At 44.5% G+C, this 24130-nt stretch overlaps 10 protein-coding genes across 16 annotated transcripts; 5 read left to right on the top strand and 5 right to left on the bottom strand.

Annotated features, from left to right (window-relative positions):
* The first annotated feature begins 130 nt into the window (after nucleotides 1–130).
* On the top strand, nucleotides 131–1681 carry LOC120454385 (alcohol dehydrogenase class-3). Its single transcript, XM_039639628.2, has 4 exons — nucleotides 131–287; nucleotides 352–441; nucleotides 511–972; nucleotides 1026–1681. Exons 1-4 carry the CDS (start codon nucleotides 267–269, stop codon nucleotides 1590–1592), a joined length of 1140 nt encoding a protein of 379 aa, XP_039495562.1. The 5' UTR covers nucleotides 131–266; the 3' UTR covers nucleotides 1593–1681.
* Nucleotides 1682–1945: 264 nt separating this feature from the next.
* Nucleotides 1946–3809, bottom strand: LOC120454381 (tetraspanin-33). Its single transcript, XM_039639619.2, has 2 exons — nucleotides 2951–3809; nucleotides 1946–2842 (listed from the first exon to the last, which is right to left on the bottom strand). Exons 1-2 carry the CDS (start codon nucleotides 3501–3503, stop codon nucleotides 2520–2522), a joined length of 876 nt encoding a protein of 291 aa, XP_039495553.1. The 5' UTR covers nucleotides 3504–3809; the 3' UTR covers nucleotides 1946–2519.
* Nucleotides 3810–3950: 141 nt separating this feature from the next.
* LOC120454382 (methionine-R-sulfoxide reductase B1) lies at nucleotides 3951–9489 on the top strand. Of its 7 annotated transcripts, none has more exons than XM_039639626.2 (4): nucleotides 3951–4118; nucleotides 5749–5901; nucleotides 6001–6165; nucleotides 8943–9489. In XM_039639626.2, exons 2-4 carry the CDS (start codon nucleotides 5790–5792, stop codon nucleotides 9164–9166), a joined length of 501 nt encoding a protein of 166 aa, XP_039495560.1. In that variant the 5' UTR covers nucleotides 3951–4118; nucleotides 5749–5789; the 3' UTR covers nucleotides 9167–9489. The 7 variants fall into 7 exon arrangements, with proteins under 7 accessions (XP_039495560.1, XP_039495559.1, XP_039495556.1 ...); XM_039639625.1 differs by having other exon boundaries at nucleotides 3955–4118; nucleotides 5737–5901; XM_039639622.2 differs by lacking the exons at nucleotides 3951–4118; nucleotides 8943–9489 and adding exons at nucleotides 4209–4595; nucleotides 7134–8936 and having other exon boundaries at nucleotides 5737–5901.
* A 120-nt stretch (nucleotides 9490–9609) lies between these two features.
* On the top strand, nucleotides 9610–12369 carry LOC120454380 (thiamine transporter 1). Its single transcript, XM_039639618.2, has 5 exons — nucleotides 9610–10369; nucleotides 10435–10517; nucleotides 10865–11166; nucleotides 11224–11785; nucleotides 11846–12369. The coding sequence occupies exons 1-5, from the start codon at nucleotides 10244–10246 to the stop codon at nucleotides 12105–12107; spliced, it is 1335 nt and encodes a 444-aa protein (XP_039495552.1). The 5' UTR covers nucleotides 9610–10243; the 3' UTR covers nucleotides 12108–12369.
* Nucleotides 12370–12955: 586 nt separating this feature from the next.
* On the top strand, nucleotides 12956–14827 carry LOC120451449 (thiamine transporter 1). Its single transcript, XM_039635128.2, has 5 exons — nucleotides 12956–13307; nucleotides 13371–13672; nucleotides 13747–14072; nucleotides 14127–14368; nucleotides 14432–14827. Exons 1-5 carry the CDS (start codon nucleotides 13099–13101, stop codon nucleotides 14691–14693), a joined length of 1341 nt encoding a protein of 446 aa, XP_039491062.1. The 5' UTR covers nucleotides 12956–13098; the 3' UTR covers nucleotides 14694–14827.
* A 31-nt stretch (nucleotides 14828–14858) lies between these two features.
* On the bottom strand, nucleotides 14859–16157 carry LOC120451450. Its single transcript, XM_039635129.2, has one exon. It carries the CDS (start codon nucleotides 15892–15894, stop codon nucleotides 15067–15069), a length of 828 nt encoding a protein of 275 aa, XP_039491063.1. The 5' UTR covers nucleotides 15895–16157; the 3' UTR covers nucleotides 14859–15066.
* Nucleotides 16158–16534: 377 nt separating this feature from the next.
* On the bottom strand, nucleotides 16535–18629 carry LOC120451453 (thioredoxin domain-containing protein 9). Its single transcript, XM_039635132.2, has 3 exons — nucleotides 18496–18629; nucleotides 18061–18296; nucleotides 16535–17666 (listed from the first exon to the last, which is right to left on the bottom strand). Exons 2-3 carry the CDS (start codon nucleotides 18235–18237, stop codon nucleotides 17193–17195), a joined length of 651 nt encoding a protein of 216 aa, XP_039491066.1. The 5' UTR covers nucleotides 18238–18296; nucleotides 18496–18629; the 3' UTR covers nucleotides 16535–17192.
* A 58-nt stretch (nucleotides 18630–18687) lies between these two features.
* On the top strand, nucleotides 18688–19706 carry LOC120451452 (lysophospholipase-like protein 1). The gene is made up of 2 exons (XM_039635131.1): nucleotides 18688–19440; nucleotides 19502–19706. Exon 1 carries the CDS (start codon nucleotides 18730–18732, stop codon nucleotides 19435–19437), a length of 708 nt encoding a protein of 235 aa, XP_039491065.1. The 5' UTR covers nucleotides 18688–18729; the 3' UTR covers nucleotides 19438–19440; nucleotides 19502–19706.
* LOC120451451 (probable histone-lysine N-methyltransferase set-23) lies at nucleotides 19446–20465 on the bottom strand. Its single transcript, XM_039635130.2, has 2 exons — nucleotides 19695–20465; nucleotides 19446–19639 (listed from the first exon to the last, which is right to left on the bottom strand). Exons 1-2 carry the CDS (start codon nucleotides 20356–20358, stop codon nucleotides 19485–19487), a joined length of 819 nt encoding a protein of 272 aa, XP_039491064.1. The 5' UTR covers nucleotides 20359–20465; the 3' UTR covers nucleotides 19446–19484.
* A 922-nt stretch (nucleotides 20466–21387) lies between these two features.
* Nucleotides 21388–23437, bottom strand: LOC120454018 (protein midgut expression 1). The gene is made up of 4 exons (XM_039639007.1): nucleotides 23397–23437; nucleotides 23251–23337; nucleotides 21763–21966; nucleotides 21388–21701 (listed from the first exon to the last, which is right to left on the bottom strand). The coding sequence occupies exons 2-3, from the start codon at nucleotides 23283–23285 to the stop codon at nucleotides 21774–21776; spliced, it is 228 nt and encodes a 75-aa protein (XP_039494941.1). The 5' UTR covers nucleotides 23286–23337; nucleotides 23397–23437; the 3' UTR covers nucleotides 21388–21701; nucleotides 21763–21773.
* Between the last annotated feature and the right edge of the window lie 693 nt (nucleotides 23438–24130).

Here is a 24130-nt window from a genome sequence, read left to right as displayed (position 1 = left end):
ATTACAAGTTATCAAATTTTAATAAATTAATTATACTCTTAATTATTTATTTAAAAATTGATAAAAATATCAATACACGTTTGCAGCCGCATAAACCAAAGAAATGGGTCCTGAGTCCCGGTGAGCTTTCAACGTTTTCCATCGATCGCTGTCTGGCCACACTGCGCCTACCGGCCTTTTCCCGCCTCCTCTTCCTTATCGCCATTCGCTCTCCATTCGCCAATTGGATCTTGTCGCTAAACTTTCCACTAAACTATTCTACAAAGATGTCTGCTACCGAGGGCAAGGTGAGTGCAGCAACTGGAATTTTAATTAGCAGAAACACACCCTGGCTGTCAATATGAAACGCAGGTAATCACATGCAAGGCCGCCGTCGCCTGGGAGGCAAAGAAGCCGCTGGTCATCGAGGATATCGAGGTGGCGCCGCCCAAGGCTCATGAGGTTAGTCCACATCGGATTATGACAAATGATAACGATTTAACTAATTACCATGATGCATGAATCCAAAAGGTACGCATCAAGATCACGGCCACGGGTGTCTGCCACACAGACGCCTTCTCCTTGAGCGGTGCTGATCCGGAGGGCCTGTTCCCAGTGGTCCTGGGCCACGAGGGCGCCGGAATCGTGGAAAGCGTCGGCGAGGGTGTGACCAACTTCAAGGCTGGCGACCATGTCATCGCTCTCTACATCCCCCAGTGCAACGAGTGCAAATTCTGCAAGAGCGGCAAGACGAATCTCTGCCAGAAGATCCGACTTACCCAGGGTGCTGGAGTCATGCCCGAGGGCACCTCCCGTCTCAGCTGCAAGGGACAGCAGTTGTTCCACTTCATGGGCACCTCCACTTTCGCAGAGTACACCGTGGTGGCCGACATTTCGCTGACAAAGATCAACGAGAAGGCGCCGCTGGAGAAGGTCTGCCTGCTGGGCTGCGGCATATCCACCGGCTATGGTGCCGCCCTTAACACTGCCAAGGTGAGTTCGTGGAACTTTCTCCACATCACTGTCTTACCAACGCCTCATTGCAGGTGGAACGTGGTAGCACCTGCGCTGTTTGGGGCTTGGGAGCCGTTGGCTTGGCCGTGGGTTTGGGCTGCAAAAAGGCTGGCGCCGGAAAGATCTACGGCATCGACATCAATCCCAACAAGTTTGAGCTGGCCAAGAAGTTTGGGTTCACCGATTTTGTCAACCCCAAGGATGTGGCCGACAAGGGTTCGATCCAGAACTACCTGATCGACCTGACCGATGGTGGATTCGATTACACCTTCGAATGCATTGGCAATGTGAACACCATGCGCGCCGCTTTGGAGGCCACGCACAAGGGCTGGGGCACCTCCGTGGTGATTGGAGTCGCCGGTGCTGGCCAGGAGATCTCCACCAGACCCTTCCAGCTGGTCGTGGGTCGCGTGTGGAAGGGATCCGCCTTCGGAGGCTGGCGCTCCGTTTCCGATGTTCCCAAATTGGTGGAGGACTACCTGAAGAAGGATCTGCTGGTGGACGAGTTCATCACCCACGAGCTGCCTCTGTCGCAGATCAACGAGGCATTCGACCTGATGCACAAGGGCGAGAGCATCCGTTCCATTATCAAGTACTAGGCATGAGATAACAATGGTTTGCTTTTCACTTTTAATACGAGATGGCAATTTCATGCGATTGCGTAGAATAATAAACACTCTGTGGTATATGTAAGACTGTCTTCATTGGGGGTCGGATTACTGCCCCACAGTAAATGGATTTGCTTATCTGCGCTAGCCCACTGAGGCTCAAAGTTCCATTCACTTTGAATTGTTTGAGATTGCGATTACTTAATAAGTATATTTGTAGTATTTCGCAACTGTGGCGAAGATTGATAAAGTTTTCTGACATAGAAAATTATTAACTTAGAGCGATAGGTCGGTCCAAAATGCCGTATTTACTTTGTGATATTCCCCCAAATAAAACGACATGGTTACACGTATAGAATGCCTGTATTTAAATACGCACTACAACAAGTTTTGCGGACAAACACGCGCACAGATACTTAAAAATGATAATAAGTCTAGTATGTTGCTGAATTTAACAAACATGCATGCAGTTTTGGTTTCGTCGTTACACATAAATCTCATTTTAAATGCATATTTCTTATGGAACTCGCTAGCTTATATACAAGTGTCTTTAATAGTCTTTAAATAGTCTGATATTGCATACGTATATGAGTAAAACTTTAGATTTGTTCGACTTTGCTTGTGACTAAGAATACGGAGCGCATTTTACGAACACAAAGGAGTATAAATACTTTTTCCTAAGCCTAGGAGAGTCGGATACTATTGAAATACTATTATGTTGGGACACTAGAACTTAAATCTATCGAAAACACAAGAGATGGTATATAGGGAGCTATGGATTATTCTAGGAGTGGGATTCGGTTTGAAACGGTTTGAGCACGGGCAGGACCAAAAAAGTCCGCCTCACATCCGCGAATTGTAATACGGGTCATCTTCGCAGGGCGGATATCCGTAAAGGTACGGATGGTGGCATTGCACTCACGACCAGCGCGACTTCTGCAGGTCGATCTGTCCCTCCAGGGTCTTGGCCAAATAGATGACGAACAACTGCAACAGGGCTATGCCCAGGGCAACGCCGGCAATCACATACAAATTCCTCTCGACCCACACGCGCACGATCTCAATGCAGCCGCTGGTCCAGATGCGCTTGCTGGCGGCGGCCACTGAGTGCTCCTGCACGCCATATCCACACATGATGTTCACCAGGCCGGAGCTGATATCGGTGGCATTGATGCAGCAGCTGTAGGGCACTCCACACTTCTCCACCGACGGCGATGAGCAGTTGAAGTACTCGTTCTTGCCTGAATTCATAAGCAGAATGATTTAGATCATGTTTATAAATTAATTTAACATTTAGAGTTTCGCGTTTAGCTATCTAAACAAAATCGAGTGTGGAATCAACTACTCACTCCAATCCTGGTAGCCAGCGTTGCTCAGGCCGCAGCACTTAAACTCCTGCTGGGCAAAGTCGATGAAGTTCTGCAGGTCGGAGTCTTCGCGATATGAGTGGATGATTTTGTCCGTGAACTGGTACTCGAGGAACGAGTTCATGTACTGCGGAAAAACGAAGCAGATGATGGCCAGCGACATCTCGAGTATGAAGAATAGAAGCAGGCACATGGAGTACAGCTTCAGTAGCCAGGTGTTCTCCCGCAGCGCCCCCAAGCAGCCGGCGAAGCTGACCGTGAAGACGATGACTCCGGCGATGATCATCACCAGGGAGATGTTGAAGATCACATCGTAGACGGTGTCCAAGCGCAGCCAGCCATTGCCGTCCTTCAGCTTGTCCATGAAGGCGTACACGCCGATGGCCAGCAGCAGGCCGCCGAAGAGCCAGAAGAGGAAGTTCAGCAGGAAGATCATGTACTTGACGCACGAGGAGACGTAGCTGAAGTGGTGCGGATAGGAGGAGATCCGGGGGTGCATGTAGTTGCCCCCCTGATGGTATCTGTGGTTACTCATGGCCGTGCGAGTGTGGCAGTCGGGTTTTCAGTCGAGTTTCTGGATGAGTATTGCTTTTCTTGGTCTTTTTCCCCAGGTTTCCTCCCCCACGGTTTTTTCTTTTTATTTTTTGTTGACGCCCTCTTTGCGTGTGGTCTCTTCTGCGGCCTGCTCGGCTATTTTTCCAGTATTCCGAAGTCCGGCGGTGGTCGGCAGTCCAATTATGGTGCTTCCCCGAAGCAAGTTTGTTTAACTAACCCACTTGCTTAAGTTTTATTGCTGATAAGCAAATTTTATGGAGCCACAAAAAATAACAAAGTGCCCGGCGTTGCCAGACCTTCAGCGCACTTAGGCAGCAGTTGGCAGCGCTGCCAGTAGTCAGCTGTTCGCGTGACCGTACTGCAGTGTTGCCCACAATCCGCAACGACCATCGCCCGTTCGATTGGCAACGCGAGCAGCCAGGTGTTTGATTTTCTACGCGTGCAGCTGTTTTCCCAAGCAGCTTTTTTGTATTAGTTTTTAATTTTCCACCGCTGCGTAACATTGCGACGCACGCTTGTATTCGCCCGCGTTTGGCGCATTCATAAACAAAAGGCCAAAAATAGCATCAGCACCATTTCGAGCGCTATTCAGCAGGTGAGTAGTAGTTTACCAGCGGATGGAAAGCCCAAGGACGCACCATTTTAGTGTGGGAAAATTAAGTGTTTTTTGTTGTGCTGTTTTTGTTCTCCGCTGGTGACATTGAAGCACAATTGCGAGCGCATTTTCCCTAATTGAGTTGCGACTTTCTCTGCGCTGCGCTTTCTCCTCGCCAAGCAAAGTACTCAAAAGCGGAAAAGCGCACGAAAATAGAACGGAAAGTGTGGGAAATGTGGAAAATAAAGACGGAAGTGGCAACACAAATTGCATAAATATTAGTTCGCGTGGGCGCAGTGGACAAAACATTGACTTTTCCCCCGCTTTCCCCTCGCTGTTGTGCTGATTAAATAACCAGGCAGTGCCAAGTGCAGTTGTCAACCGAAATTAGCCGCAAAATGTTTGCACTTTCTGCTCGCCACGCACTGCGGCGCAGCAGAAACACTCAAATATTCGCCATTTCACGCTTTTTCGCAGGTGAGTTGCACTGGGAAAAAAGTAAGGTATAGTTTTAATTGCCTGTGGTGGGTGTGGCGTGTCGCGCTTTCAAACAAACTATATAGTATACGGCATGCCCATCGATTGGCCATCGGCTAATTTTAGACACAATTTGATTGGATTTCATTCACTTGCATTTCATATGAACGCAAATCGACTTTGCTCGAAATTAATTCATTGTCTTCAATTGCCTGCGACACACTTGGCTGCCTCTTCAATTGTTGCACTCGGAAAAGCCGAAAATAAAAGGTGACTGCTCCACCCCCACCTCCGATTTTCAATTTTCGTTTTTCGCCTTTTTTTTTGGTTTTTCTTCACCCGTTTGCTTTGGGCGCCACTCCGTTTGATTGCCGGCTGGCAGCATGAAAACACTAAAAAGCATAAAACTATTTTTGGCCCCATGCGTTTCTCCACTCCATTTGATGGCCGCACTTAACAAATCTGTTTACACCTCCATTAATTAGCAGGCAAGTTTGTATAGTAAATTTGTGTTACTAATGCGCTGGATGCACAACTTTGATTTCGAATTTTCAAGAGTCTGCTGCATAAATGGGGGAACCAAAAAAAATGCTACACATTCACCAAATTAGTTGGGAAAACGATATGTATTTCTTTATTTTCTTTATTTTGTACACTATTTATAGCCTCTGTTTAATATTGGCATACAAATTAAATTGGTTTCAAAAAATGAGCAAACTTTTCTGCTTATAATTTATTTTTGAATACATGGTAGTGTGAAGCCAGTTTCCCTTCTTTATCAAGATGATAAAGCCATGTTATTTCATCTCGTTTATGGCCCAAATCGCTTATTTAAAAAACAAGATGATTGTGAGTTTCGAGAAGGATTTTCCACAACTCATGGCTGATAGTGACCAGCCACAGTTTCTTATCGGCAATTGGCTGCAAGATGGCCGCATTCAAATAAGCCAGTTAAGATTGCACAAGGTTTAGGTGAAAGCACCTACGATAAGGGGCAGATTATGAGGGGAACCCTTACAGAAGCTTGACGAAATCTCCCCCACAACAACTACTCAGTTAACATTACCCAACTGGTGGCAAACAGAAAAGCACACTCAATCCGACCGCAAACCAAATACCAACGTATTGAATTGCATTTCAGATTCACGCCAAGACAGCGACAATCCGGCCAAGAGGTACTCCGGACAAGCGACCATGGACAACAAGAGCGAGAAGGTTACGGTGAACAAGGAGGAGCTGCGCAAGCGCCTGACCCCGATGCAGTATCAGGTTACCCAGGAGGCGGGCACCGAGCGACCCTTCACAGGTGGGTGTGCTCTCTCCTTACTAAATATGCCGCCATTATCATGACGAAACACATGACAACTCCTTCGCAATCCCAAGTACTAATCCCGAATCCCCACAGGTTGCTACAACAAGCACTACGAGAAGGGCGTGTACCAGTGCATCGTGTGCCACCAGGATCTGTTCAGCTCGGACACCAAGTACGACTCCGGATGCGGATGGCCGGCCTTCAACGACGTCCTTGACAAGGGCAAGGTCACGCTGCACCGCGACGCCAGCATACCAGGTGCGTATGGGCCAGGCCAAGTGGGCCCACTTTTGGCCATTAGACATTGTTCGGCACTCTTAGCTGTTTATTGCTGCAAACCGTTTTGAGTTCTGTTTTTATTTGAGTTGCTGTTGTTTTGTTGCCGCACAGAAGAGTTGAGAGTTTCATTTGCGTTTATCCTAGGAACCATATAACCCAGACTAGAGCAATATATGCCCAGTTGTCATGTGTGCATACGAGCAATCATAAGATCAACAAGTAATGCAAGTTTATAAGTTGTACCAAGTACATAAAAAAGCCTGATAACGATTAATTTGAGAGTTATATGAACTTAAAAATAGAATTCTTTGTAGTTCCTGTCACATTCAGGATGAAAAACCCTTGTGGTTTGACCTTCTGCTTGATTATTTTCCATTTGTAAAGATAGTAGTGTCATTATAAAACCATAAAGTAAAACGTTTTAGGAAGAGGCTTATTAATTAATGGCTTAATTGGACCTTGTAAACCCAGTAGCATTATTCATTTCGAGTCTGTGCCGTTTGTGTTGCCTTGTTTGTTGTTACGTTTCGGCTTTGTTTCGTGTTGAACTTGATCCTGAACCCGACCCCAATAACTGTTCCATTGCCCAGAGTTCACTGTAGTTTTGCCGTTGGCCTTGCCGTTGTTGTGTTACTGTGTTTAGTCTTGTGGCGGTGATTGTGACTAGTGATTAGTGTTCCACTAGTGACTAGTGAGTGTTCCTGCTGCCGTTGCAGCACCTGAATGTGCAACAGAGCGAGAAGCAGCGACTACAATTGATTCCTAACCGAGTATTGTGTTCTCTTATCCCCCTCTCTATCCCGCCTGACTTTCTCAAACTTTTTTCTCTCTTACTAAAAAAAAAACAAAAACAAAAACACGAAATATACAACTAATTGCATATATCGATTCCACCCGAACATCACCATCACCCACGAGTATCACTTGAAAACCGATTAAACCAACAGTAGTCATTTCGAAAACGCTAGGCATGGTGCGCACCGAGGTGCGCTGCTCCCGATGCTCCGCCCACATGGGCCACGTCTTCGACGATGGACCGCCGCCCAAGCATCGCCGCTTTTGCATCAACTCCGCGTCCATCGATTTCGTGAAGAGTGCGACGCCATCGAAGGCGGATCCACCGACGGCCTCGTCCAAGAAATAATGTCCGACCGACCGACGATCTGCCTGCTAACCAACCACAAGGAGTACTATTTGCACCCGGAGCAGCAGCCCCATATAGACCTGCGGGAAGCTCCTACTCCTCATCTATAGAGAGCTGCCACTCCAGCGAAGAAAGATATTTAGCTATTTTATAGGCGTTTACTATGCAAAACTGTTTAACGAAAAGGAAACACATAGCTTATACACAAGAACGATGTTTGAAAATGTATTGCGGAACGAGGAGTGAGAGATTAGTATTGTAGATCAGCCCAGATTCCATTCGCTATATACTTTTTCTCCTCACCTATCTCTGTTTCGGTTTCAAAACTCCTTACTTACTATACTATACTATCGCATTGAAACTTTACTAAGTTTGTGCCAGTTTTGGCTTGGTTATAATGCACTCTTTTCGGTTTACAATCACTCACTGAATACCAGAACTCTACTTCTCAAAAGTATACCCATCGTATTTATAGGAACTATTGTACGTTAATGAAAACTAACCCATTTCGTAGGAGCTTGCATGCTTAGCAAGAAGTTAAGTTCGCGCAAGGTTACCATGTACTAGGGATCAGTTTAGGGTTCCTTTACTTGGTTTATATGATTTTCTTTCGGTTAAGTGCAATTTCCATCCCTATTTCGGTTTTAAATCCACCAAGATCATAGCGCTTTCTTCACATACCCATTTCCCATTTCGATCATCAAACAAGGTCGGTTGGCTTTATTTTTGGGCCAGGGCCATTATGTGTATGTCTGTATGTGTGTGGTGCTTTATTTTTAAATATTTCCGCATAAGTATTTTATTTTCCGGTGCTCTATTTGGTTATTTATATGATTTAGATTTTACGCTTCAGTTTGTTGCTTCTTACTCACGCTCAATGCTTTTGATTTGTATAACATAACCCGAATACTTTAACAAACATTATATCCATAAACTATATAGAGTGTTTTCAGCAAACCGAATAATGTGTATTTTTGTATATTTTCTATTTCTCTTTTTTTTACTCGCTTCAAAAACCAAAAAAAAACTAAATGTACAACGCCTGTAAACGTTATTTGGGGGTTTGTTTTGCTAACAAAAAACACGAAAAAACCACAAAAACACCTAACTCATCGCTGAAATTATAACACCCGAAACACGACACATCAAATGCTTAATTAACCAAAATAATATGTGCGCCAAATCGTTCGGAAAATCATCTATATTTCTGATTCGCCCATTATTTTCACCCGGTTTGTGTGATTTCATTTCATGTTGTTTCACCTGCCACCCATTGTTATTTATTGCTCTCTCTGCTGCACCTCCTTCGCCTCGTACCTCGCTCTCTGATTTGCACTCCCATCTATTTGCCGTTACTTCTTCGCTCTTTTCTGTGATTCTTTCTCCGCTTTACATTTATCACCCATTTCTGCAATCGTTTTTCTATTTCTGTTTGATTTGTTTACAACGAAAAACTTTGAATTAACCTTGCAAAACGATCAAAATGAATAAAAAAACAACAAAAAATATTGTAAAAAAATGTCAACAAAATGCGCTACACAACAAAACAAACAAACAACAATCAAAACGTATCCGATTAATCCCACGAAATGGCAAAATACAAACTAAATAGGGGGCAATATTTTACTACTAATCGCACATCCAGAACGCATACGCACCGAGGTCCGCTGCGCCCGCTGCAACGCCCACATGGGTCACGTCTTCGAGGATGGTCCCAAACCGACCCGTAAGCGCTACTGCATCAATTCCGCCTCTATTGAGTTCGTGAACGCGGATCCCGCCACCTCGTCCCCGCCCGTGGCCACGCCCACCGCGGCGCCCATTGCCCAGCAGTGAGAAAAAGCCAAGGTGAAAAAAAAAGAACAATCGCCGCCAACGGAAGAGAGCACAGCCTCAGTGTGTCGTTGCTGTTAAGAATTTTTCTACGTGTACTTTCTAACTTCTAACCGCAAATGTGGCCAATTTTAGCTCGTAGTCAAGTCAATCGCCACCAAAAATTCTACTTGTGTCCCTCTGTTTGTGTAAATAGCTAATGTTTTGATTCCAAATTTGTTCGTTAATTTATACAAACCGAAATACCAAATACTCTGTAACACACATTCAACACATTACTAATTTTAAACTGAGCGCGCTAAATAAACGTGTGTTTTTTACAATAACCAGGTGTTTGTAAGTGTGGTATTTATGCCGTCGCCACTATTAATTTGCACATAGCCGTAACATGGCGACCAGGTGAGAACGGAACAGCTGAGCCGCGTTGCCAACCACTTCAGTTGGCTTTCCTTGTTTGCGCAAAACAGATGCTGCGTCGCAGTTGTTGTTGACGTGACGTAACAACCGGCGACGCAACAACATGAAATCGAATTTATTTATGGCTCAGAAGTCAATTGATTTTAATTGCAGCCGCCGAATAAGGTGAATTTAGATGGTTATTAGCCCGAAGTGATGTGCTGGCGACAAATCGATAACAGCGCATGCACTGAGTATGCGATCACTTGGTTTTGGGAGTGCGACACGTGTGTAGGGTGACTGGAGAACTCTCGAACCGAACCACCCACCTGTGCGTTCTACGGGCGATTGTTCGTATGTGACTTTCAAACCAGCGAAGCCAGTGTGATAGGCCGCATTGTAAATTCGCAATTATCTAACAGCGATTTCTCTGTAAATACAATTCGGGCACTTCGAAGTGATAATTTCGGATTCGCATCGCGAAGAGATTAGATTTAAGCACCCGACGACGACAACGACGACGACCATGGCCTGATACACCAGATTGCCCGTGAATCTAGGCAATATATTGGAGCTTCACCTGTCCCAGATGTAGAAAGCCCAGCTAACGGCATCCCATTCGAGCGCTTCACGTAAGAGTTGCGTATCGCACGTTACGTCAGTGACCGTTACGAAATTTAGAAAATGAAGGAGTGGCTAAAGATCTCCTGCCTCCTCTGCGTCTTCGGCTGCATTCGCGAGATCCGTCCGTCGGAGCCCTACGTCACGGAGTACCTGTTGGGTCCTTGGCGGAATATCACAGAGCAGCAGGTGAGTGCCAGGCCACCATGCATTCATTTTATACGAGTATAATATCACATTTTCTGTCATTCCAGCTAACGCACGATGTTTACCCAGTGGGCACCTATTCCTACCTGGTGCAGTTGGTCTTTGTCTTCCTGATAACAGATTTTCTCAGGTAACTATGCGCCAAAATGTATGCGCGAAAAATGTATTTTCTGAATCAAAACTCAGACCAACTTGTTAACTGAAAGTTTAAAGATTTGTATTATTTCCACAAAAAACCATATTTTATAATTATTCAAAAAAATTGTTCGTAATCGAATACGCATGCAAAGTCATCATATCTGTAACCATTATGTGACCTAGTCCAAAGTCAAACTTTTGGCTTCGCTTGTCAAAAATTGATTGTGATTCAGCGAACTGAATTTGATAGGGAAATTAAATTGATTTGCAAATAAAAGCTATGGAAACAGAAGCAGGATCGATTGAATATTGAACAAAATGTATTGTTTTTCGTTTTAGATACAAGCCGCTGATCATTACTATTGGAGCCACAGGTGTGATAATATGGAGCATGCTCGTCTGGACCACCAGCGTGCTGTCGCTGCAAGTCCTAGAGTTCTTCTACGGCACCTATATGGCCGCCGAGGTGGCCTACTATACTTACATCTATGCCAAGGTGGACAAGAAGTACTATCCCAGAGTGACCTCCCACACCCGAGCGGCCATGTTTGCAGGCAAACTACTTTCCGGCATCACCTCCCAATTGATGCTCAATCTGGAGCTAATGAACTACAAGCAGCTGAACTACATAACGCTGGGCAGTGCGTACATTAACTAACCCAATATTACCACTATGTATAATTCCTTTGCTTTTACAGCTCAGATTATTGCCATGCTTTGGGCCTTTTGCCTGCCCGGCGTGGACAGGAGTCTTTACTTCCATCGCGAACAGCTGGCCATTACGGAGCCGCAGACCCAGCTGCCCGGAGAGGGAAACCTGGAAGTGGTGGATCGGCAACAAGAGGTGACTCCTAAGCAGCCCGGGGCACTGGGCCTCCTGTGGCTTCACTTCCGCAACGCATACACCAATCCGCGAGTCGTTCAGTGGAGTCTGTGGTACGCCATCGGACTGGCTGGTTACCTGCAGGTCACATACTACGTTCAGGTTCTGTGGAAAGTGATTGAACCGGAACCTCTGATTGCGTGGAACGGGGCCGTTGACGCTGTCCTCACAGCTCTGGCTGCTCTGTGTGCTTTGGCCGCAGGCTATTTGCACACTGGAAGGCTTAGACCGCGAACATCTCTTCTGACCCTGGCCCTTTTGTCCGCTGTGGAGGGCGGATGCGTGCTGATCTGTTGCTGGACACACGACATCTACTGGTCGTATGCGGGATTTGTGCTTTTCGGAGCCCTCTACGGCTTTACTATCACGGTGGCGAGGTAAGCCTCATGATTTCTAAATATGCTGCATATATTTTAACTACCTTGAAATCCTTGCAGTGCTGAGGTGGCCAGGAATCTGGAAGAGGAAAGCTTCGGACTGGTCTTTGGCGTGAACACCTTTGTGGCCCTCATTTTCCAGTCGCTGTTAACCATGATCTTTGTCACGGACACTGGCTTTGAGCTGGATCCTGTTGGCCAGTACACGGCGTATGCGTTCTACTTTATTGGCGCAGGCGTCTTGTATCTGATATCCGTGCTGATTGAGTACTTTATGTGCCGCGACACTGACGTTGAAAAACTGGAAAATTCTCTGGATTGAGTCCCGATGCATTTAGACAGTACTTAAAGTCCCATGTTGGCAAACACAACTCGTTACTTAGAGAAAGACTTGTACCTATGCGTGTGGTACATCTAGATGTTATTCGCGCGATGGTCGATTGTATTCCCAGAATATTTAAGTCATTTTATCAGTTTTATCAGCAACCTGTTAACGATTCTTAGTATTTAGTAGAGATTTCCATTTATAGAGCGCACAATCAGTCTCAAGTGTGCAGGAATAAAGATACCGAGCTTTTATAGAATCAGTGTGTGTTTCACTAATACTATCTGACGATTACCAAACTAATTACGTTTAATTTATAGAAGAGGACTGATTACTGATAGCAAAGTAATCATAGTAAAAGCAACCGTATTTGTCTAGCAATTGGAAAAGACTATTTATTTTGAAACCACATTTGTTTATGATCGAAATCCCCTCACTATTCTTACTACACCCGGAACAATTTCTTTTGCACTTTTAAATAGGCTATCGCTGATTATTAACTTATCAGTGTTGATATTTTGCATTAATAGATTACAGAAACATTTATAAACAAGTGTCTAAGACTCTCTGAGAAATTCAGTGCTAGATCCATTTAAGTGCCCTGCTAATGGGCTAATTAGTTGATAATTTGAATGGCCAACTTGGAGTGGGAACCGCATCAGGCGAGAGCAAGTTAATCGCGATCGTGACCATGCTCGGTGTAAGCGGAAGCTTCCCGGATATTCTATTACCTCTCCGCACCGCTGGCCTCCACCAAAGCGGAGAGCACTTGGATCGTAAATCGCGAATGGCCCAGCGCTGATTACAAGCGTCGATGGTAAATCTCTATACTCGGCACTAGCCTGCTAACCCCTTGGAAAGATGTGCAATTATTATAATAGCTGGTCGAAGCTCCACGCTGCCAGACATACATACGGGTATACCTGGTGGGATCACTGGTTGGCGTTAACATCGCGATTAGAATCAAGCCAACAGCCAATCAGACGGCATGGAGTCTTGGCTGAAGATATCGTGCTTGCTATGCATATTCGGGTTTCTCCGGGAGCTTCGACCCTCGGAGCCATACCACGCGGAGATCCTGATGGGAGAGTGGTATCACGTCACCCAGGACGAGGTCAACCGATCCGTCTACCCGGTGGGTACCTACTCCTACCTATCGCTCCTAATCTTCGTCTTCCTCATCACGGACCTGCTCAGGTACACTGCCATTGCATGAATGCAATCTTTATGGACAACCATAACCCTCTGATTGCGTTGCAGATACAAGCCCGTGATTATCGCAAATGCCATCACGGGCATCTGCATCTGGGGCACTCTGATCTGGACCAGCACTTTGGGCGGCCTGCAGGCGGTGGAGGTTTTTTATGGCTTCTACCAGGCGGGCGAGGTGGCCTACTACTCGTACATATACGCCAAGGTGGACAAACAGTACTACCCCAGGGTGACCTCGCACACCCGGGCAGCCATGTTCGTGGGCAAGCTGGTTGCCGGAATCCTAGCGCAACTGGTGATTGGCATGAATTGGATGAACTACAAGCAACTGTTTTACATCTCCGTCAGCTGTGGGTTGCCCAGACATCAGACAGATTTTATAGCTATAACTAACTTTATAACTGAGGATCCCACTTTCCCACAGCTCAAGTTGCGGCGCTGCTCTGGGCATTCTTTTTGCCAAAGGTGGAGAAGAGTTTATACTTCCACAATCGAAGCGAGGCCATAGAAGGTGCCACCAAATCGGAGGCTGGTAACCTGGAGAAGGGTTCAGAGCAAGCCAGTGTCGAGGAGGCGGAACCGGAAAAGAAGGTTCCAGCGCGGCAGCTCCTTTGGTCCCACTTTCGTAGTGCCTACACCAATCCTTTGGTGATACAATGGAGCTTGTGGTATGCCATCAGTTTGGCTGGCTTTCTGCAAATCACCACCTACATGCAGGTTGTCTGGAAGTCCTTCGCGAACGAACCAACAGTGAGTGCATCTCAATGATCAATGGCTTTCGCATCCTTGAGACTCCCTCTACAGATAGCTTGGAATGGAGCTGTGGACGTGGCCCTGACGCTTCTGAGTGCCGTGTTCGCCCTCCTCGCCGGATACTTCCATGCCGGACGTCTGAGCACCAGGAACAGCCTGCTCTCGATGGCTCTGCTGTCGATCCTTGAAGGCGGTTGTGTGCTGCTTTCCTGCTGGACCGATGATATATACCTGTCCTATTTGGGCTATGTTCTGTATGGAGGCCTGTTTGCCTTCACTATTACAGTGGCCAGGTAAGGAGTTCTTAGTCCTTGTGCCAATAGATGTAACCTAGAAAAACACCCTATCTTTCATAGCTCGGAGTTGGCCAGCAGCTTGGAGGAGGATAGCTTCGCTCTGGTTTTTGGCTTCAACACGTTCGTAGGACTCATCCTGCAGTGCATCCTCACATTTGTCGTTGTCTCGGAAAAGGCCAATCTGAATCTGAATGTTTTCCAGCAGTTTGCAGTCTACGCCTTTTATTTTATAGTCATTGGAGTGGTCTATTCCATTGCTGTTATATCGCAATATATATGGTCGATTTCGAGGAAACCAAAAGCGATTCAGGAGACAAATTAACAACAAACTTTAAAGATTAAAAAGTGTTCATTTATCAGTTAAAGATTGTTAATAAAATCCACCATACGGCTTTAGTTCATTAGGACTTGAATGTGTTAAAGAATATTCTGCAAAATAATTACGTATGAGAAATATTTCCAGTCACCCAGTCAAGCATCGTTGATATTATATTGTCTTACACTTTATTAAAATGTAGTTGGTTTACAATTGTGTGAAGAAACTAATCCTATGCAGCGAATCTAATCAGTGTGTACCATGTACATAATATGGCCACTACAAACTTAATAATATATGCAATTAAACATGACAATGAACGTCGTTATTTTCAATACGACCTTCAAGTATCAGAGTGCGATTTCCACCCACAGCTTGGCTAGCAGAACTCGGTCTGATCCCCGCCATTGCGGAGGACCGCCGACACCCGCCACGTCATCGACTCGTAGAGCATCTCAATTTTGTCCACCATATCCTGGTCGCTGTGCCAGACGTCGTACAGGACCGCTCGAAACTCGCTGACGTTCTTGGGCGCCTGATTCTGGATCCTCGGCTGGATGATGGCCATCAGTTGCTCGAGGAGATTGAGGTCATTGCAGACGCTGCCCTCCGGTCCCATCAGCGAGTCAAGGAAGATTTCCTTTGGCGGCGTTGACTCGTCGACGAACTTAAGATCGTCCATGTTGAAGATATTGCGCCAGTCGCGCACTGTCCAATCCTGATGGGCGGTGGCCCAGGCCAACCTTTTCCTTTTCGCATCCTCACCGAGTCCGCCAGTGCTGGGCTCCTGTGGCTGTGGGCAGCCACTCGGTTGCCTTGCGCCCTTGGAGCGAATCTCGCTGATCCTGCGCTGCAACGTCCTGCGGCTGACCTCTATGCCGAGTCGGGCCAGCTCCCGCTGCACATCGATGGAGGTGTAGTGCGGATTGTCGCTCAGCATTTGCTCAACCATTTGCCGGTTCTCTAGCACTTTGGGCCGGCCCACCTCTCGCCTCTTCTCCTCCTCCTGAGCAACCACCACAGGCGCCGTGGCTTTCGGCCTCTGTGGCAATCTTAGCGTGGCCGTCTTCCCCTCGAGCAGCTCACACTCGCGGATGCAGCTCACCACACTCTCCACGTCGCATTCCAGGATCTGAGCGATCTCCTCACAGCTGTTCGACCCCTTCAGCGCCTTGACAATACTTCGAACCTCGGGAGCGAGCACCATTTCGATCACTTCTGTACACTTCGAGTTCCACAACACCAATGCCGGTTATTCGGATTTCGTACCCTTTATAGGTATTTTATGCACCTGGCAGGTAAAAGTTTCTCTCCCGATTTTTGACGCTAGTCTGAACCTCAGTTTTATGGCGAGCAAGCTGCAATTACCGGGATTACGGCGTCATTTCAGGTAAATTGCTTCAGATGGCGTCCCTTTTCATCATTGGCGGCCATTCCGTTATTCGTCTGCGGCAGGGTTGGCAACCCTTGTTTCAGTTTTAGGGGAGGATTTTTGGAATCTCAGCTGGATCAGCTGTTCAGGGAAATACCATCACTTAAATGCGTCGTACTGTTTTCAAAACTATTACTTTAGGATCTCTATTTCCTCGATGCTCAGTTTTGTGTTTTTCAAGTGAAGTGTTTTAGTATCGGATTGTCTTTAATTCTGGAAGAAAGCTATAACAAAAAGAGTTCATACATTTTCAGATACTGTGCAATCCAGCAATTCATTAAAAAGGCCATATTTTAATAAGATATGCCTTTTTCGAGTTGATTTAAATAAAAGATTACCAAGCATACGATATGCAATGCAAAAAACCTGTGTGGGAACCATTTATCTTTACAACCAATTACCAAGACGCTTGCAATTAAGTACGTTTGCTTTGTTTTGAACATGCAATTTAATCGTTGATTTCCTTTGATGCTTTGTAGAATTACAAAAATAAATATAAAAAACTTGTACATATGTGTTAGTTACCTCTACTGTAGGAAATGCAATACACCTTTTATCGAAATTTTTAGAAGTATATATGCCAGATATTTTGTTTGCTTGTCTTTTTTGCTGTGTTTGTTAGTTTCTTGTTTTACGTACACCGTTTTCTTCTGGAGCTAGGGCGGTTTGTAAAACTATGTTCAACTTAACATATATACGGGAAGGGTGCACATTCATTTAGAATTGCAAATACCATAAAGATCAAATTTTGAGTACGCTTAAGCTCGCTAGAGTGGCTCAGCCTTCGAGGCAGCTGATTGAACTGATAGATATTAAAGCACATAATCGGGGAAAAGGCAACCGAATAAGCCACTTATACTATGTGGCGATGGGAACCGTAGCAGGGGGATCGGAATCGTATAATTAAATAAATATCGCTAGAGTACGCCTAATTGGTTTAGATCCATGTGCTAGGTTTTGATTTGTGTGTGTCCGTTTTTGTTTCTCCATCGCTTTTTAGTGTTTCTTGTGTGGGCGTGTGGAAATAAAGCTGGAGCTGGGGTAATCGAGAGTGTGGGATTGACTGCCCGCAGTTAGTCATCCAGATCGATATCGGAGTCATCCGAGTCGTAGCCTCCACGTATTGTCTTCTGTGGGCGGTTGATGAATGGTTTGCGTTTCACATCTGGTGGCTGCATCAGATCGCCCTTGTAGTCAATGGCCCCCGAGTGGGCGATGCGCCACTCCAGCATTTCGGTGGCGAAGTCATCGCAGTTGCCCAGATCGGTGAATCCGACAATGAAGTCCTTGGTCTTGCTGTCCTTCACCAGGGCGATGGTGGGTATCACCTTGATGCGCAGCCGCTGGGTGAGGAAAGGAGTCTTTTCGGCATTCACCTTGCAGAACTTGGCCTCCACGTGCTTGGCTGCGAGTATCTTCAGGTGCATGTCCACGATCTTGCAGCGCTCGGTGCTGTCGCGGTAAAAGTGGCAAACAATGTTGGGCGACTTCTTTGACATCTCGAAGAACTCCTTTTCGTCGGCCAGCTCGGTGTAGGTGCCATGACCCTAAAAATGAATTTACAATTAGTTTGACGATTATTGAGGGTATTGTGTTAACAAGGTTTTCTTTAAAACGATTATTTCTGTTTCAACTAACTGCGGCTTTAGAGTATTTTATGATCAATTTAATAATATGTAAGTGAAAAAGTCCAATTAGAGTTAGAAAGTCGTAATTGTAATCCAATTTGGAGTCAGTCGAAATATGGTAACTTAAACTTGGCTTGTTGATGAATTTTAATACTCTTCATGTACTTAAAAATTAATTAATCGAAGTAAGTGTAATGGAAGTCCTAATAGTCGTATCACGATAACCAGTTGGTCATATGCCACTTAGAGAACAATCTCGAAGAATGTTGAATAGTTGAGTGCTACAAAGATCCCCATAGCGGAGAACACCTACGTTTCTAAGCCACTCCTGCTTCTTGTTGTTCAGGTCCTTCATCTCGCGCAGGCGCTGCTCCCTCAGCACCTTCAAGTCATCCGAGTCGAGGTTGTCCAGGCGGTCGAGCTGCTGGTCCAGCTGCTGCTCGATGGTCTTGGCCGCCGTGAACAGTTTATTCTCCAGTATGTTGGCCATGTTTTCTCGTCCAGTTGCTGCTCCTCTGCGTGTCTTGCTGTTTCTCCGTTATTCGCACTCTGCGTGTGGTGTGTTCGTGTTGGCGTCGATTGGTGAGCGTGTGTGCGTGTGGTTCCGGCACAAATGGAAAGGCGTAGTCATGGAGCCGCAGATGCGTCATGTTTTGTTGAAAATGCAGTTAAGTAAGGCATGTTTCGGTGAAAGTGCAGTGCATCTCGTTGGAGGCGCACACAAATCGATTGTTTCGAGGATACTCACGTTTTATTTTCACTTATTTCATTGATTTTACTGCTTAAAAGTTTATTTAGACGTATGGATCTGTGTGACCGTTGGACTTTACATACAAGAATACAAAACGCCCCTATATGTTGAAAATACCACGGCAGTTTTATTTAACATCAGCTGTTCTCGTCGTATCGGTTGGCCACACTGTCGCCCTTTGATGTTATTCCGATAGTGCAATTTATTTAGTTGATCAAAGGTGAATTAAAGATGAAGCCAGCCCTGACAACGGTCAATGCCACTGGCAAACACACCGCCTCCGTGATATTCTTCCACGGATCCGGCGACACTGGTCCCAATGTATTGGAATGGGTGCGCTTCCTGATCGGTCGGAATCTGGAGTACCCGCACATAAAGATCCTGTATCCCACGGCTCCCAAACAGAAGTACACCCCGCTGGACGGGGAACTGTCCAACGTGTGGTTCGATCGCAAGTCCGTAAGCATTGCCGCGTCGGAAAGCAAGAAGAGCATGTCCCAGTGCTATGAGGCGGTCAATCAGCTGATCGACGAGGAGGTGGCCAGTGGAATTCCGCTGAACAGGATCATTGTGGGCGGATTCTCTATGGGCGGCGCCTTGGCCCTGCACACGGGCTACCATTTGAGACGCAGTTTGGCCGGGGTATTCGCACACTCCTCGTTCCTGAATCGCGGCTCCGTTGTCTATGACTCCCTGGCCAACGGCCCAGCGGATTCTCTTCCCGAGCTGCGAATGTATCACGGGGAACGGGATACTCTGGTGCCTAAGGACTGGGGTCTGGAAACCTTCGAGAACCTTACAAAACTCGGTGTCAAGGGTACATTCCATCCGTTAAGAAACACCATGCACGAACTGAAAACCGCCTCTATCACGGATCTGCAGCAATGGATTTATGAAAAACTACCTCCGCTGGAAAACCAAGTGCAGAACAAACTCTGAGTGGCAAGTGCTGACATTTACTTAAGTAGACAATGATAATAATTTATTTAATCATCTATTGTAGTGTTTGGCATAAAACCCGTGCATTTGGAAGCACCGCAGAGGCAAGGCTTTCCACCTGTCACCTTTTTAAACTGCCCTTCTCCGCCATAATGAAAGCATAACTCCTCCGTGGCCGCTATATCCTTTGCTGCGAAAATACCTAAGAAATTACACATGACGAGAGAAGTTGGATCAGAATCAGCAATAAAACTCGCCTATTTTTGGTATGGGACAGTCTATTCGCACAGCTGCTATGTGGCAGTTCGGTTCGCAGCTGTGGTTCAGGTAGCGTCCGATGTTTCCACGTCTGGATGGGTCCACGATGGTCACCTGTTGCTTCTTATCGCTAGTGTATTCATTAAGAACCAGAACATAGTTCATCAGGTTAAGCTCTTCATTAGCTTGCATGCGTCTCTTTGCCTCGGTCACCGTTAAAAGCTCTCCAGCATACTCGCAGATGTATCCTCCTTTTGGAATATTCACTGTAGTCCGTAATCCTTTAGATCCGTATACCGGCGAATCGAATATTTCCAAATGTTTCCTTGGACCTAAGTACACAAGACGATTGGAGCAGGTGTTTCTACAGCATTTGCACAAGTCATTGCACTCGATGACAGGATCTGCGGATTTCCGAAGAAGTAATTCGCTGCCATCTCCTGTGAACGTATTGGCCTCGTATTGGCCTCCATGTGGACAGACTTCGCTGTTTTCGCATGCTCCTTTGCAGCGACAGTGGTTCAAAAGAACGGAATTGTAATCGTCCGCCAAACATTTGAATTCTTCACTGTCATCGCTGGGCATCAACACAGATTCCAATATGTATTCAAGTTCATCTGGGTGCTCATAGTCGTCATTCGGAGCTGTTTCAGATCCGTCCATTCCAACGTTTGTTTACCTTAGTTCTAGTACTAGAATTCGTTTTAGAAATGCATGAAAAACTCAAGCGCTTTCTTAAGAATACTCCACTTTATTACCTCGGTCACACTCTTAATTTAAAAATGTTCCCTAGTTTAAATAAAAACCGTTTCGAAAGAAAATTGTATTTATTTTATGATGTTATACAAACGAATATCCTTGTAGTTGCAATTCGACCGCCTAACTTTTAGCGTTGCCAGACCTTTCGCAGAAAAGTAACTGCCCTGTGATGAGCGCCCATATTTCAGATTTCCCCTGCATGTTGAGTTGCCACCGCTCCACCATGGTGGACTTCCCACTCCTCCATCGTGGTGGGTTTCCATTTCGGAGCGATGAAGGGGCTGATTTGGATCCAATCGAAGTTGTCGAACGATTGGCAGCACGTCTGAACTTTATGGGAGCCTGGTAGAAGTTCATCGAGTCGATGGCTTCGAAATGGTTCTGAATGTATCGATTTTATTGGGCATTGGACGCTGGGCGGAGGGACATCAATCGGATTGCAGGGCCATGGTACTTGCACATTGGAAAGTATGGGTATTTATGCCAATGTGATTTAGCTAATTTTTACTTTTTGCGCTGTCCCTTTGTATCTGTCCCTCTGAGTTTGCATACGCATGTTTTTTTGTATGGTTACTGATATACTTTTGAAATTTCGGCTCTTTTTTCTTAGAAAGTTTTTAAGACACAAAAAACATTTTAAAATTGGTTTCCAGATTTCTGCATTTCCCTTATCACCCCAACATTTATTTTATTTCTATGCTATAAAAAAACTCTTAATTATAGCCAAAAAGTGAAGGAATGGGATTTTTTAAAATAGTTTTATGTAAACAAACCATAACAATGATATTAGCCTTATGGTATTAGCCTTAAATATGTCGGACCATTGAAGAACCACTTTAGCCATCAAGACTGGATTTCACTGTATTTAAGCAATGCCAACAAACATCATTTGTATAAATATCCTTTTTTTTCCGAAAATAATGATTACCGTAGTTAAATTTGCATATGAGTGTCAAAACCTATTCTTTTCTTTTTATTTTGTTTTTTTTTAGTAATGTAATCTGCGTTTGAACATCATAAATATTTATATATAAAAAATCTTTTGCGTTAAAACATCTTGCATTAGCTGGAGATTCACAATAATATTTAGAAGGTGTTGTAATATTTATTTGTACTGATACTGAAACAGTTTAACAATTATCCTCTTCTAAAAGGCTCCGGCGGTGTTTGTTTTTGTAAATTGGTGGCAATTAATCTGGATGAATGGAATTATGCAAAGCCTGCAACATTTTTCACAGTGTACTAATCTGAAAGTGCAGTTGATTAAAATTGTTATTGTATTTCTTTTTTAATTTCTTAACTTCTTACCATAGTTGAATTTATTTGCTTAGGGCATCCTTTATTTTATCATATCCCGACTGGATATTTTCGGCTACTTTGTTGGTCAGCTTGGTAACATCATCCTCCTTTTCGTAGTAGGCAATGAAGTAGATGGCCAAGCCGACCACAATGCCGATCACCAGAAATCCACTGATGATTGAGATTAGCACACTAAGTGCACAGTTGAAGCAGCTAAAGGTGTTAAGAATATAAAAGTTATTATTTGTTTCCTAAACTGGTAATCATAATGTAATTATAATTGTTCTCATTACCCCCAAAGGATGTAAATGTCAAATAGCCTTTTCCCATAGCAATGATGCAATACTTTCGAATTAATTACGCATGATAAGTTGGCCAATAAAAATGCACCCCAAATTAAAATAGTAGATAAATTTCCACCCCATCTGCGAGTTTACGTTAACAACTACGTTCTGAGGGCCAAGAGCTGGCATTCCAACGGAAATGCGAAACCGGCGCCGAGCTGCCGTTTGTTGGCTAAAACCAAATGGGGCGGGATATGGATTCCTGAGGGTAGATATGTATTTAAGGAATAATTCCGTCGCGCCTCGATGGAGCCAGGACTTTCTGGTGCCAGATGGTACATAAAGGGAAACTAATGCGACGCACAGTAGTAGTACGCAGAGCTCGACATGACCACATTTTTTCGTTTGTATCTCATAGATACGCAAAAAAACGAGCGTCTTCATTTCTGGTCAGTGTGCGCGAATATGAACAAATATATACACTCTTATGTGCAAACATATAAACGAGGGCCTTAGGAAGCGTGAGCTGGAATAATAATAAGTAGTCTTCTGTGGATACCATGTTGCATGTCATGTACATATACATTTATTTCACAGCAAATATGCGTATGGAACCATGGACAATTAAGTAATTCATTCTGCCAGCTGAATGTCTGTGTTTGTATGAATGCGATGATGATATACCATCGAAAGTGGATACTGATACTTTCAGGTAGAAGGGCTGAATGGATCTGAGTACAGATTCTCGTGCGGTTTGTTTACCTGCTCTCATTATTTATTGTTCGGTTGCGATATGAAAACCTGTATGTATAAGAGTTGCAAGCGAGAATTCGCACTGGGGATTGTTATTTCCAGTTTTCTCTAAATTCGGCGGCTTCCGCTTTAAAATTACAATGCTCTCATTGCAACGCAATGTAGTATATAAATAGTATAGTTAAACCAGCTCCCTTGTGAGAGTTTTCTGCGAGTATAAATGTTTTCCTTGTAGTCATACAATAAGTATTTAAATAATGGGAACTGAGCTATCAGGTGGTTGCACACTTTCTTATCTTACTCGCTGTCTTACTCACAGTTCGCGCTCTATTTATAATTCATGGGCCGAAACTTAATGTTTCCCTACTTATAGAATACTTCTTAGGCTAGAAGAACTCTTTTATCTGCAACTTACAAGATGCCGGAGTCTTACAATGCTAATCTAATTATTATAACTTACCAGCAGGCTACGTTTCCGGCTAGGCACTTGCACATGTTGTTCTCTTTTTGGGTGAGACAATTGCTGATGAATATAAACAATTTGGGTCTGCAATTAAATAAATATTAAGAACATTACACCCGTCTGAGCGAAAATATCCAGCTTACAATCTAAATCAACCGCCTTTGTCGACAAAATTTGTTTAACTAATCCAAAGAGAACGAGAATGAGTTTCAGTTCGGTTCGAAAACTTCTCTGTCATACATGTTCGACGTCGCACAGTGACGCAAGGTCAGTTAGTTCGTGGTCATTATTCAATGTAATATTGAAAATATGAAATATTTATTAAAATGAAAAATAATATCATTAAAATTCCTCAAACTATGCGTGTTTTACCCTTACCATGCAAATTTTTAGAATCGATTTCCATAATTTGCCCCGCTAATTCATATGTTTTAAATTAAAATCTAAAGTCAATTTAATCATGCTTCTTCAATGCAACTTAAAGAAGTGCACTCTGTCTGAAGTCGTGTTGCAAGCACATAACAACAACATAACAACTGTCTCCCAAATGTTTGATTCAGTAGAAGAGATATCTCAAGTTGGCCAAGGTTGAAAAGAATGTCCTTTGTCCTTTGATTTTTGCTTGCCCTCCAGAAGCAGAAGAAATACTTCATGTGAAAAGCGTGAATGCTGTACAAACTTCTTTTGCTCTCAAACTCTGAGCTCTTATACAAATATTTAACGACTCGGGGTGAGAAGTTAAATAGAGCGTAAACAACGTAAAAAACACTTTAAACTTAACCCTAAAAACACATTAGAATTAATCCCTGACGCATTTGGTGTGTCATTCCGTATCAAAATAGAATCACGTATAATATTATCACGCACTTAAGAAAGC

The sequence above is a fragment of the Drosophila santomea genome, chromosome 3R (genome assembly GCF_016746245.2).
Source record: "Drosophila santomea strain STO CAGO 1482 chromosome 3R, Prin_Dsan_1.1, whole genome shotgun sequence".
Taxonomy (NCBI): Eukaryota; Metazoa; Arthropoda; class Insecta; order Diptera; family Drosophilidae; genus Drosophila; species Drosophila santomea.
Note: the sequence above shows the minus strand (reverse complement) of the source record. Positions and strands in the feature narration are given on the sequence as shown.